The sequence below is a fragment of the Musa acuminata genome, chromosome BXJ1-6 (genome assembly GCF_036884655.1).
Source record: "Musa acuminata AAA Group cultivar baxijiao chromosome BXJ1-6, Cavendish_Baxijiao_AAA, whole genome shotgun sequence".
Classification (NCBI taxonomy): domain Eukaryota; kingdom Viridiplantae; phylum Streptophyta; class Magnoliopsida; order Zingiberales; family Musaceae; genus Musa; species Musa acuminata.
The window spans coordinates 34,510,001-34,522,443 of NC_088332.1; the positions used below are offsets into that span (position 1 = coordinate 34,510,001).

Here is a 12,443-nt window from a genome sequence, read left to right on the forward strand (position 1 = left end):
TAAACTTAAGGGAATCTCGTACGTCATTAGATTAATATATTTTAAATATAAAATATTTAATCGATAAATGAGTCCGGTACCTTCTCGTTGGTATTTCTCTCAACCTTGATCGCCGAGTCCGACCTAACCAGATCGGACTATTCTAACTCGAGTCCCTCATGGAAGCGACAGAGACGGCCCACATGGGAAACACGCGGCCTTCTCTAGACCGCCAACCTTTACTTGCCTTTCCCTTTCACCTCCACCCTTTTCTCGCTCGGTGGATGCGTCGGTTGTCCACAACCTAATCGAATTATTGCGCGGTGGAAGTAGGAGAGTTTTTCCACACCGGTGAAGATAATGCGGCATCTGTACATATCGCAGTTTCGTGTTCTGACCGCGGCTGGGATTGATATGTCTAAGTGGGGCGTCTCATTCAACTTGGTCGTCGGATTCATAGGTGAGTTCCTTCACTCACCCAGATTTACGAACACTTGGTGTGAATGAGTGGACCAACCGCCACTTGTGAGCCACACACACAACGCGCGTCCCCCACGACCCAACGGACCCAAAACAAAAACAAAACTGCGCCACCACATACTGTACAAATTCCTCCCAATTCATGCTATCTTTAGCGAGCAGAGAACCGGCAGATACCACACCGACCACCGCTGTTCGAGGCTAAAGAAGGAAGAGACGACGGTTTTGGATTTTGTGTAACCGAGCCCGTCAGCGTGAGCCAAACAAGATCCTTCTTCTTCGCCTTCGCCGTCTCGAATCGAATTAGGGTTCTGAAATCAGGGGAGGAGAGATGCTACAGGGGTGGAAAAAGTACCTGTTTCACTCCAAGGAGGGTGGCGATGGCGGTGGCGGGGGAGTGCGGTGGGGTAGGATCAGCGCTTCCGTTTGCTTTCTCGTCCTCCTCTCCTTGGCCTTCGTTTGCTTCTCCGCCTTTTATTCCGGAGACTACGGGTGGTCGGCCGCTACCGCCAACATCGGACTCGGCCCCGCCGCTGAAGCCGCGGCAGCTGTTGCCGACCCCTCGCCGACCAATCTCTCCCACATCGTCTTCGGCATCGGGGGGTCGGCGCGCACGTGGAGCCTGCGGCGGGGGTACAGCGAGTTGTGGTGGCGGCCGGGAGTGACACGGGGCCACGTGTGGCTCGACAAGGCGCCGCCCGAGGGGGCGTGGCTGGCCATGAGCCCACCGTACCGAGTGTCCGCGAACGCGTCCCGGTTCCGGGAGCGGGCGTCGGCGTCGCGGATAGCGCGGATCGTGGCGGAGTCGCAGCGGCTGCACGCCGGGGACGCTGGGGTTCGGTGGTTCGTGATGGGGGACGACGACACCGTCTTCTTTGTGGACAACCTGGTGGCCATGCTGGGGAAGTACGACCACGAGGAGATGTACTACGTGGGCGCGCCGTCGGAGAGCGTGGAGCAGGACGTGATGCACTCGTACGGCTTGGCGTTCGGCGGCGGAGGGTTCGCGGTGAGCGCCCCAGCAGCGGCCGAGCTAGCCCGAGCCCTCGACGGGTGTCTCGACCGCTACGCCCAATTGTACGGCAGCGATCAGCGGGTGCACTCCTGCTTGAGCGAGCTCGGCGTGCCGCTCACTCGCGAGCCCGGATTCCACCAAGTAAGCTTCCTCCTCCTCTCGTAATTAAAATTGCTTACTCATATATATACATATATATACATACATATATTTATATATATACTCGTACTCTACTCTTCTTGTGTTCACAAGAAAACGGAAAAAATCAAACAAGCAATGCAGAAAAATTGTTCTAAATTTATTTTTTAAAAGATTTATTAGTTTATTGGAGAAAAACAAGGTGGTGCTGATGTCAGAGATTGTCTAAGCAATTGGTGTGGAAATGCCTTGAACTCAAAGGAGTCTCAGTCATGGTCCTCTTCAATTATTGTACAATTCCAGTTGTGACGATCCCACCAGTGGAACAGAGAAGCTTCGGACCCCAAAGAGTGGATGGAGGATATCCGTAGATTTGTGGGTCGGAATAGCATTTGCCCCACGTATGTTTACCTTTACGTATCCAACTAAAAGTCTAATCTAAACCACGTGTTTGCTCCGAAATCACAGGCAGTCAGCCTCAGATGAGTCCATAAAGCAAACGTGGTGGTCCTCTAGCTCGATTCCTGCTATATAGACTTGTTTATTTGGATGCTCTACAATGCCTCGTGGTGTGTGATAACAACAAAAACATGGTCGCTCGTTGTCGCGTGACTGCAGCTGGACATCCGAGGCGACGCGTACGGGTTGCTGGCGGCGCACCCGGTGGCGCCGCTGGTGTCGCTGCACCACCTGGACTACCTAGCGCCCATCACGCCGCGCGGGGGCGACCGGCTCGGTGCCCTGCGCACGCTCATGGACGCGGCCCGCCTCGACCCCGCACGCATCCTGCAGCAGTGCTTCTGCTACGAGGCCCAGAGAGGCTTCGCATGGTCCGTCTCCGTTTCCTGGGGATACACCGTGCAGCTGTACCCGCGGGTCTTGGCGGCCAATGACATGGAGGTCCCGCTCCGCACCTTCAAGACCTGGAGGAGCTTCGGCGATGGGCCATTCACGTTCAACACCCGCCAGGTGGCGCCGGACCGGCCCTGCGATCGCCCGCTGCTCTACTTCCTCAGCAGCGTGAAGAAGAAGAACGGGCAAGACGGGAGTGGAAGCACGATGTCGGAGTACTCCCGATACCGAGAGGAGGAGGACGGGCGGTGCAAAGGCCTCCCTGGTTATGGTGCGGCCTTGAAGGTGGAAACCGTCAAGGTGTTCGCGCCCAAGATGGACCCCGCCGCATGGAGGCGAGTACGTACCTCTTCCTCTTCCCGTTCCCGAATGGGGATTAGTAATCGCTCAGGGTGACTACGGCCGATGTTGTGTGTGTCAGGCACCGAGGAGGCAGTGCTGCCGAACGCGTCGGTCATGGTGGGGCCGTACCTTGGAAGTCCGAATAAGAAACTGTCGCCCGGGTGAGATCACGTCCCCGCCGCAGGTGTAGACCGCCGCCGCTGCAGCTCAGGTAAATCGATGCACAATTTCTGCCTATATGCACAGGATACCGCAGCACGTTTTTGCTGTACATATAAACCATGACATATATATTTATGCCATTTTTGTTCTTAGCGAAATTGTCAGAGGTGGCAATGAGTTTTAATGTAATCCGATCTAAGTTATTTGTACTTCAAACCGAAAAACTGAAGAAAAAAAATTATGAGATAGATTTTGATGTCATACCGTGATTTTTCATATCTCCAATTCTGATGTGGAACTTTTATGGCATCACTAAAAATGTCTCTTTCTTTTATTTGCCAATTAAGAAAGAAAACTAGCTGATTATTTAAAGCTCTTTACGAATACAGTAAAATAAATAGCAATACTGAAAAGAATGCTAACCTGAACGGTTTTCAAGAGTCTGCCTTGAAATGTTTGATCTCCTCCGAAAAACCTGTTTTACATGGAAAATACTCAAATAAATCATGGATTACCAATCAAACTTTTACATCAAATCAAACTTCACAAAACTAAGTCATATACGCTCAAAGCATCCATTGCCGATGCAAGTGCCAAACATAATTTTTAGTTTGGCAAGTCTCATGGTCCCACATCGGGAAAATCAAGTTTGGTATCTCCTGTTTAACCTATAAATAAGGGCATGAGCTTTGAAGTCAGAAATACCACAAGTGGCACCACAAGAAAACATAATTGTTTGCTTTAGGTTTTTCTTGTTCAGTAATTTCCGGTGTCTTATGGCCTAAGAACATCTTCCTAAGACATTTGTAATTGTCCCTTTTATAGTAGTGATTTGCTCCTCTTTCGTTCGTGGATGTAGGTCCGTCCGTGAATGTAGGTCAAAATCAATTGACCGAACCACGTAAATATGGTGTTCTTGTTGCTTTTATTTTTTCCACTTTATTGTCTTTGTTGGGTTGCCAAAATTATCCTTTGGTAAATTTCCTGGGGCTAGCTCTAACAAACTGGTATTAGAGCCTGGTTTTGGGATCTTTTGGCAACAATGACAATAACAAATATCATTGTCGAGAAATTCGACAAAAATGTCAACTTCGGCACGTGGCAACTCAAGATGGAGGTCATTCTGGTTCAAGACGGAGTTGATTTGGCACTACAGGAAGCTGAGAATATTCCAAATGGTACGTCAAAGGAAGATCTTACGGGTATGGATAAGAAGGCCCGATCGATCCAGCATTATTCTAAATCTCTCTAACGAGGTTTTACGGGAGGTAACTATGAAGACTACGGCTAAGAGCATGTGGGACAAGCTTAAAGTCTTGTACATGAAGAGGACAGTGGAGAATTGTCTCTACTTGAAGAAGAGTTTGTATATGCTTCGAATTACTGAAGGTACATCTATACTCTCACATCTTGATAAATTTGATTCCTTGATTATCGATTTGAAAAATATATATGCAAAAATTGATGACGATGATAAGGCCCTATTACTCTTGTGTTCTCTTCTCCTATCTTTTAAGCATTTCCGTGATACTTTGATTTATGGAAAAGAAACAGTTTCGTATCAAGAAATTAAATCTGCATTGAAATCTAAGGAGCAGATAGATAGGAATATCACGAGGGAAAGTAGAGAGAATCAGGCTGAGGGTCTGGTTGTCAGGGGTAGAATGGATAAAAGAGAATTTAACAGTAGTAGATCTAAATCTAGATCTAAATCCAGACATAGAAATTTGGAATGTAGATATTGTCATAAAATGGGGCACATTAAGGCTAATTGCTTTAAATTGAAAAATAAATTAAAGCAAAAAGAAAAACTTGTTGAAAAAACTATTGAGTCCGTTGAAGCTAGTGTAGCATCTGATGAGAATGTTGAAAATATTTTCTTTGCTACTGATGACAGGACGATGTCTAAAAATGAATGGATTTTAGATTCAGGTTGTTCCTATCATATGTGTCCCAATAGGGATTTGTTTTCCACATATGAATCTTGTAATGGTGGAATTATTTTGATGGACAATAATACCACGTGTGATGTTGTTGGTAGAGGAACAATCCGAATTAAAATGCACTATGGTATTGTAAGGACGCTCACTAATGTTAGATATGTTCCTGATTTGAAAAAGAATCTCATCTCTTTAGGCACCCTAGAGGCCCTTGGGTGTAAATACACAGCTGAAGGTGGAGTTATGAAAGTTTCTAGAAGTGCTCTTATTGTTATGAAAGCTTGTAGGTCTGGTAGCTTGTATATTCTATAGGGAACTACTATCACAGGTTCAGTTGCAGTTTCGTCATCATCATTGTCTGATTCAGACATCACCAAATTATGGCATATGCGTCATATGAGAAATATTCGACCACCACAAAGGTATGCAAATTTGGTTGCATATGCTTTGTCTGTTGCAGAAGAAACAAGTGAAGTTGGTGAGCCTACTTCCTATTCAGATGCAGTTTCTTGTGATAATTCCGCTAAGTGGTTGATTGCTGAAGGAAAAGTCCTTGTTCAGAAAATTCATACGAAGGACAATCCAGCTGATATGTTTACAAAGCCTCTTCCGGTTTACAAGTTCAAGCAGTGCTTGGACTTGGTTGGTGTTCATTGTTGGTGATAGTTTGGCAAGTCCCATGGTCCCACATCGGGAAAATCAGACTTGTTGTCTCGTCTTGGAACTATAAATAAGGGCCTGAGCTTTGATGTTAGACACACCACAAGAAGTACAACAGGCATCACAAGAAAACCTGCTTATGGTTTGAAGTCTTCTTGTTTAGGAAGCTGAAGGTGTTTTATGGCCTAGGAACATTTCCTAAGGCATTTGTAAGTGTCCCTCTTTTATAATAGTAATTTGCTCCTCTTTCTTCCGTGGATGTAGGTCAAAGTCATTTGACCGAACCACGTATATCTGGTGTTCTGGTGTTTTGTTTGTTCTTGTCGCTTTTATTATTTCCGCTTTATTGTCTTTGTTGTGTTGCCAAAATTACCCTTTGGTAAATATCCTGGGGCTAGCTCTAACACTTCAGATTGAATCCAAGGAGGTAGGATGAAGCTGATGCCGGAAGACCAAGAAACCCTAATCGATGTCTTGGAACAGGGGCCGCTGCAGGTGGATCGAAGAAAAATAAGGGGAGAGATCGACGAACTCACCCGCAATATGCGGCTTGGCATCTTCATGTTAGGGTTTGTGGTGAGAGCGGAAGGGATGTGCCTCGGATTCCAAAATGGGGCCGATGCGAGGTTGCGTCTGCCTCGGCTCGCCCACGATTCCAAAGAGGGAAGCGGGGGGGGGGGGGGTTTGAATGAGGGTTGCCAAGCGCTCTTAAATCGTTCGAAACGCGTAATACGTGTTTTATGGTGGGTTTAGTGTGAACATCTTCTCATAAATATTCGATGAGTCGTAACAATATGTCATCGGATATATGGAAACGAACCGACACGTAAAATCAACGTTAGCACTTTGAGCAAGCCTCAATGTGAGCTTCCACGTCAGGACCTAACTATATTGACATATAACCCATGTCACCATGTGATCATGGTTAATTTATCCAATAAACAACAACTCAAAGGTTTTCGATGCTTTCTCAACTCTATGCCCGTAAAATGTGCATCTCTATTCTTGAATGCACTGTTCCGAGATATATATATTTATATAGAAGATAAGATTTTTTCGAGAAAATCTTATCTATTTTGTTGAGAGAAATTCTTTCTCCTAATTTGTATAAATAGGAGAGGGAACATGTATATTGAAGCATTTTTCATTTCTTCAGTAATTATTCTTATTTTTTATTCTTTTCATCAATATATATATATAGAACATCAAATCTGATTGATGATAATCTTTTCAAATTCAATTCGAAAATATATATTTTTCATATATAATTGATTTTCTGAGCAAAATTAGATATGACTGGACAATCATAAAAAACACTAACAGATTCAATTTAGAAAATCATGATCATATATTCAAACTGATCAACGAATAAATTATCCAATATTAATAAAAAAATTTAATTTTGGCAAAATAAATAATTCAAGTATGACTAAGATACAGTCCATTGTCTAACTTATTCACTTTTACCCATAGGTTAAAAAAAGAGAAAAAGACAATAGGAGATAGACAGCGTCACTGCTGCTATTATTAAAGTAAAACTACTACTGTGCGATGGTGATCTTTTTGAAGACAAGAATCATTCTATTATATTCTCTCTTTCAATGTTAAGATTATAAACATTGGCTTTTCCCCCTTATTTTTCTCCTCGTTTTTATTGTTGTGATTCCAATAATTGTACTTGAGGTTGTCCAAGAATCACCAAATGGGCCCCCCATTGTGGGCCAGGCTGCAGGATTACCATCAGGGTTATTTGGGTAATTTGACTCTGGATTGTTGGAAGTAAGCGGAGACTGGACCGATCTCATCAACGCGTCGTCCGAGTCATCACCCTGCCCAACACGGTCTCGGCTCGAACCGGGTCACTTTCTCTTTTCCATCAGGATTCTTTAGGTAATTTGACTTGGGACTATGCGAAGTGGGCAGAGACTGGACCGATCTCATCAACGCGTCGCGCGAGTTACCGCCCTGCCCAATACGGACTCGGCCTGAACCGGTCACTTTCTCCGACCGAACTCATATAGCTAACGGGAACTCGCCACGTCGACGACGCCTTGTGACGCCGTCTGCGTGTCGAAACCACGCCGTCACGCACGCCGGTACGAGCCCTCGTAAGTAAGTCAGCATGCCCCTTGTCTTCTCTTCGGAACTCCCTCCTATCCCCTCCGCCCAAATCCCAAATCCCAAGTCTTAGCGGCATTTGGGTGCAAATTAAGCAAGGGGTTTTTGAATTTGGATTCTTTTTCTCCGTTATTTAGTTTGATTTCTTTTGGGATTTCGATTACGAATCAGATTCGTTCCGCCAACAAAGCGATGCTGGTTTGAATGGTGTTTTTGCGGTAGTTTCTCGAAAAATCGGATTTTTAGGGCTTTCGTTGCGTATCTATTAGTTTTCCAGTTCAAAGCTTGGATCTTTAAGAGGTTCCTCGCCTCCTCCGGAGCTCCGTCATCACTGCCGCCGTCGCTTGCTTTTTGTCTTTGATTTCCTTTATGGAGACGGCGCCGTCGTTCTGGTGCTACCGCTGCGGTCGCTTCGTCAGGCTTTGGCCCCGGGCCGCCGTTGTCTGCCCTGACTGCGGCGGCGGCTTCCTCGAGGAGGTGGACGGGCCTTCTCGTGCTCCTCCTCTCTACGCGGCTGTCCCACAGCCTCAGCGCCGCCGCTTCCCCTCCCCGGCCACCGACAGCGCCGCCTTTGAACGGCCTCACCAGCCCTCGGAGCTCAGGGTCCGTCGTAACCGTCGCGCGCCCACCGGCAACCGTTCTCCCTTCAACCCCGTCATTGTCCTGCGCAGTCCGCCTGACGTACGAGGCGATGCAGACGGGGCCACCAGCAACAACTTTGAACTCTACTATGATGACGGCGCCGGATCCGGCCTCCGCCCTCTGCCGGAAAGCGTGTCGGACTTCTTGATGGACTCAGGGTTTGAGCGGCTACTGGACCAGCTCGCCCACATCGAGATCAATGGAACCGGTGTCAGTCGCGTCTTGGCGCACCTGCCGGCTTCGAAGGCTGCCATCGAGTCAATGCCCACCATTGAGATAAGCGACGGCCACATCATAAGGGAATCCCATTGCGCTGTGTGCAAGGAGCCCTTTGTGTTCGGAACCGAGGCCTGTGAGATGCCCTGCAAGCACATCTACCATCAAGATTGCATCTTGCCGTGGCTCTCGCTCAGGAATTCTTGCCCTGTTTGCCGCCATGAGATGCCTATGGATGTACCAGAAGAGGACGACAATGGCGAGGAGATGGTGGGGTTAACCATATGGAGGCTTCCGGGCGGTGGTTTCGCTGTAGGCAGGTATACAGGAGGCAGGAGAGCAGAAGGGGAGCTGCCGGTTGTTTACACAGAGATGGATGGTGAACTCAACTCCAGGATGGCTCCAAGGAGAATGTCATCGTCCTCGCGAGGGAGTCGACCAAGGGAGGATGGAGGAATTAGTGTTTTCTCATTTTTCAGGCATTTGCGATCTCCTTCCTCGTCATTGAGGCTGAGCTCCGAACCTCTTCCTACCTATACACCTTTACTTACACGCAGAAGGAGTTCCCGGAGACGCAACACCAATTGGGGATTGGAGGCTGGTAATGCCAATACAATTGCAAGATCGTAATTAGAAGAAAGAACACCTAAAGCTAAACTTTTTTGTCTGCTGGATTTCAATTCCTCTAAAGAACTTTAGATACTCTTTATCTCTGCGATTAAAGAAGAGCTAAAGGACTAGTATCTTCTTAGATCTATATCAGTTCTATCTCCCTCTGGCTTCACTAACATTGTCTTGATTCTTGTTCCACACAGAAAAGGCTGGAATTTTTTAGGTGGCTATGATGATATTAGGAAGGTATATGCTTCCATCTTGTAGTGTGCTTATTTCATATTTTAGAAATCCATTATTTTTTTTCGGTATCGTTCCATATGCTCTATGGTCTTTTCGTTATGTCGTCCCTTTATGTAGAAAAGCTTGAATTATCCCCACTCATTGAGATGATAAGCTGTATAAGATGTATTCTTGTCCATTTTGTTTATTGTTCAATTTTTTAGTTTTCGGTCATTGACAAGTTCCTTACTTGATTGTACGTACTTTATAAATGAGTTGTTTGTTTTTCCTTAGTAATTTGAAGTATTAATAGTTCCAAAATTTACAGCTTTCCACGACTATGATTAACACAATTTTATGCATTGGTAATGGTTGAAAATGAGTGACCGACTGCTCCGTATGATCCATTGTTACTGAGAATATACTGTTATTCACTTTAACCTTTGTCATATTTAATATTTGCATTAGATGTATTAGCACATTTTCTAATGAAAGGTTCATCTGAACATTTTTATGGTCATATCAAGAGATGAAGTTAACTCGATCGGAGTTGAATCATGACAAGGTTGGTGGTTGGCCTTCCTCACTGTTGATTTCCTATATCTCTCTGTCTTTTATCTCTTCTTCCATCGAAGTCTGTTAGTATAAGTACTTATCGTCTGCGATACATATCATCCTCTTGTTTCCGAAAACAAAGTTGTTCTTGGATTTTAGATTCCTTCATAACTATTCTTATGTTCTAGTGTGCTAGACATAATATCATAACAAAACCGGAGAAACTTAGCAGGAGTAAGACTAGATTCCAAGACTGGATTTTTTTTTTTTTTTTTTTTTTTTGTGCTTTGGTACATTACATTCTGTCCCATTTCTTCTCTTCTTTGAGTTCCTGTTCAAGTAGCTTGGCATCAACTCCATATATTTTAGTAAACCTCAGGTCCTAATTTCGTCATAATCGGAACATATTTTGAGATCATCTGTTATATTCTAGTAACTACTAAACTCAGGTCTGATTGAATCACATATGCCTACTAACCTACCAATCTTGTGATAGAATAATTTCATTGATTGGAGTCTGTAACAATGCATGCATTAGGGATAGTCTTTCATTAATCTTCAGGTAAACAAAATTTTGATGCCAATCTGTGACTCTTATTGGCATGTAATTGAGACTTTCTTTTGGACAATAAGAGTACATGCAATGCATTGTCAAAACCCTAACTGACAATAATGGAAAGCCAATTCAAACAGTAGTAACATGCTATAATGGTACTCTTGAGAAACTAATTGCTGTGAAGAAAAAAGCACTAACAGAGACAACAACATAAATGCATGCATTCTTCACATGGTCAAGATGTCATGATCTTAGCTAAATGTGACCAATAAACAAACCAATCCTTTGTGTGGTTTGGAAAAATGCATGTTATTTTTCTTGAACAGGTGAAGGTAGTCTCAATACAAGGCAAGACTAAGTTGTGATTCCAAACTGCTTGTGTTCATTGGATTATGACCCACAAGTTCCTTTGACATGCCTCTTTATATATATATATATATATATATATATATATATATATATATATATATATATATAACCTTGATATTTATTATGGTTAATGATGTTATTATTATTAACTATTATTATTATTAATTTTCTTTTCTTAATAATTCCCACATTCATTAGTATGTTGGATGAGTGTTTGCAGTGGAAATAAGATTGGTGGCATCTCATTATCACTGCAGCCCGGAATGGATAGAAACATTTCATTGCCACTGATGATTATGGCAGTAGAAATCTGGCATTTTTGGCTTCATTTGATTTTTTTAGATGTTAGCAATTTATTAATATAATATTCAGTATAAATACTACTATTTTATAGCAAAATTGATAGAGCTTTACAAACATTAATTAATACAAATTTGTAAGGTATGATTTGAATTTTAAACACCATTCACTAACAACTAAAAGATTAAATACAATAATTCAACTCAACAACATATCTGAAAAGGATAGCTTCCAATGGGACATCAATTGCATTAAACATATAATATATCAATGAAAAACTTCTCAAAAAATAGTGATAATAATAACTTTAAAGAATTACATACACCCAAACATCATACACATAGTAACAATAGATCATGCGGATCTCCCTTAGTAATATAATGGAACTTCATGTCATATAATGCATGAAAGACGGAACAAATGGTTGATTAGATCAACCATGCAAACCTAATCACAGAGTAAATCAAACACACCACCATCTTCTTAGTAGAAGAAAAAAAAATAGTACTTAAACATTGCAAATAGTAGGGATTCATAATATAAAACAGCACCATCACAAATGGTTAGGGCTTTATGGTTTTGTCACTGTTTTATGCTAATATAAGAGCTCATTAGTAGTCCAAATAAAAGTATAAAGACTTAATTATCTCAAAAAGTAAAACATAAAAACGTGATAATTACTTGATTTCCTCATGCATTTTCTATTTTCATGGAAATCCAATTCTAAAGTTAGAAAATGCATGTGTGATGGGATTCATGGATGATGTATCACTCACCTCAAAAAAAAAAAAAAAAAACCTAAAAAACTTGATAATTGCTTAATTTTTCCTGCATTTTCTATTTTCATGAAAATCTATTTCTAGAGTTAGAAAATGAATGAGTGAGAGGATTCATGGCTGATGTATTACTCACATCAAAAGAAAAATAAAAAGCCTAAAAACTTGATAATTACTTAATTTCTTCCTGCATTTTCCATTATCATTAGAAAAAGCATGTGTGAGGGGATTCATGGAGGCTGCAGTGACATGAAGAGAGATGCAATGTGGTAACTCTCATGCAATGCAGTAAGGAGATGGCGAGGTGAATAAACTCTTGACTGAACCCTATAACAAGCCAAAACACCATCTAGTAGACAAATGACAGCCCATTATTTTAGGGTACGTATTACTTTTATTTTAATGCACCTGCAACCAAGAAAAAAATATATATAAAGCTGCTATGCATGTCCAGAGAGAATAATCAACAGAGAAGAGAAAGGAAGGAGACAGGTCCCAGTCCATGCATA

The 12,443-nt window shown here is 43.0% G+C and overlaps 2 protein-coding genes across 2 annotated transcripts; both read left to right on the forward strand.

Annotated features, from left to right (window-relative positions):
- Positions 1 to 361: 361 nt before the first annotated feature.
- LOC135676723 (uncharacterized) lies at positions 362 to 3,229 on the forward strand. The gene is made up of 3 exons (XM_065188208.1): positions 362 to 1,615; positions 2,231 to 2,803; positions 2,886 to 3,229. Exons 1-3 carry the CDS (start codon positions 791 to 793, stop codon positions 2,994 to 2,996), a joined length of 1,509 nt encoding a protein of 502 aa, XP_065044280.1. The 5' UTR covers positions 362 to 790; the 3' UTR covers positions 2,997 to 3,229.
- A 4,133-nt stretch (positions 3,230 to 7,362) lies between these two features.
- Positions 7,363 to 9,612, forward strand: LOC135676724 (E3 ubiquitin-protein ligase RDUF1-like). The gene has a single exon (XM_065188209.1). It carries the CDS (start codon positions 8,056 to 8,058, stop codon positions 9,172 to 9,174), a length of 1,119 nt encoding a protein of 372 aa, XP_065044281.1. The 5' UTR covers positions 7,363 to 8,055; the 3' UTR covers positions 9,175 to 9,612.
- Positions 9,613 to 12,443: the final 2,831 nt, after the last annotated feature.

Excerpts from the sequence above, each read along its gene's own strand:
- LOC135676724 (XM_065188209.1), top strand. The coding sequence starts at position 8,056 with ATGGAGACGGCGCCGTCGTTCTGGTGCTACCGCTGCGGTCGCTTCGTC.
- LOC135676723 (XM_065188208.1), top strand. The coding sequence starts at position 791 with ATGCTACAGGGGTGGAAAAAGTACCTGTTTCACTCCAAGGAGGGTGGC. Across the intron at positions 1,616-2,230 it reads GCGAGCCCGGATTCCACCAA|CTGGACATCCGAGGCGACGC; the intron begins GTAAGCTTCCTC and ends GCGTGACTGCAG. Across the intron at positions 2,804-2,885 it reads ACCCCGCCGCATGGAGGCGA|GCACCGAGGAGGCAGTGCTG; the intron begins GTACGTACCTCT and ends TGTGTGTGTCAG.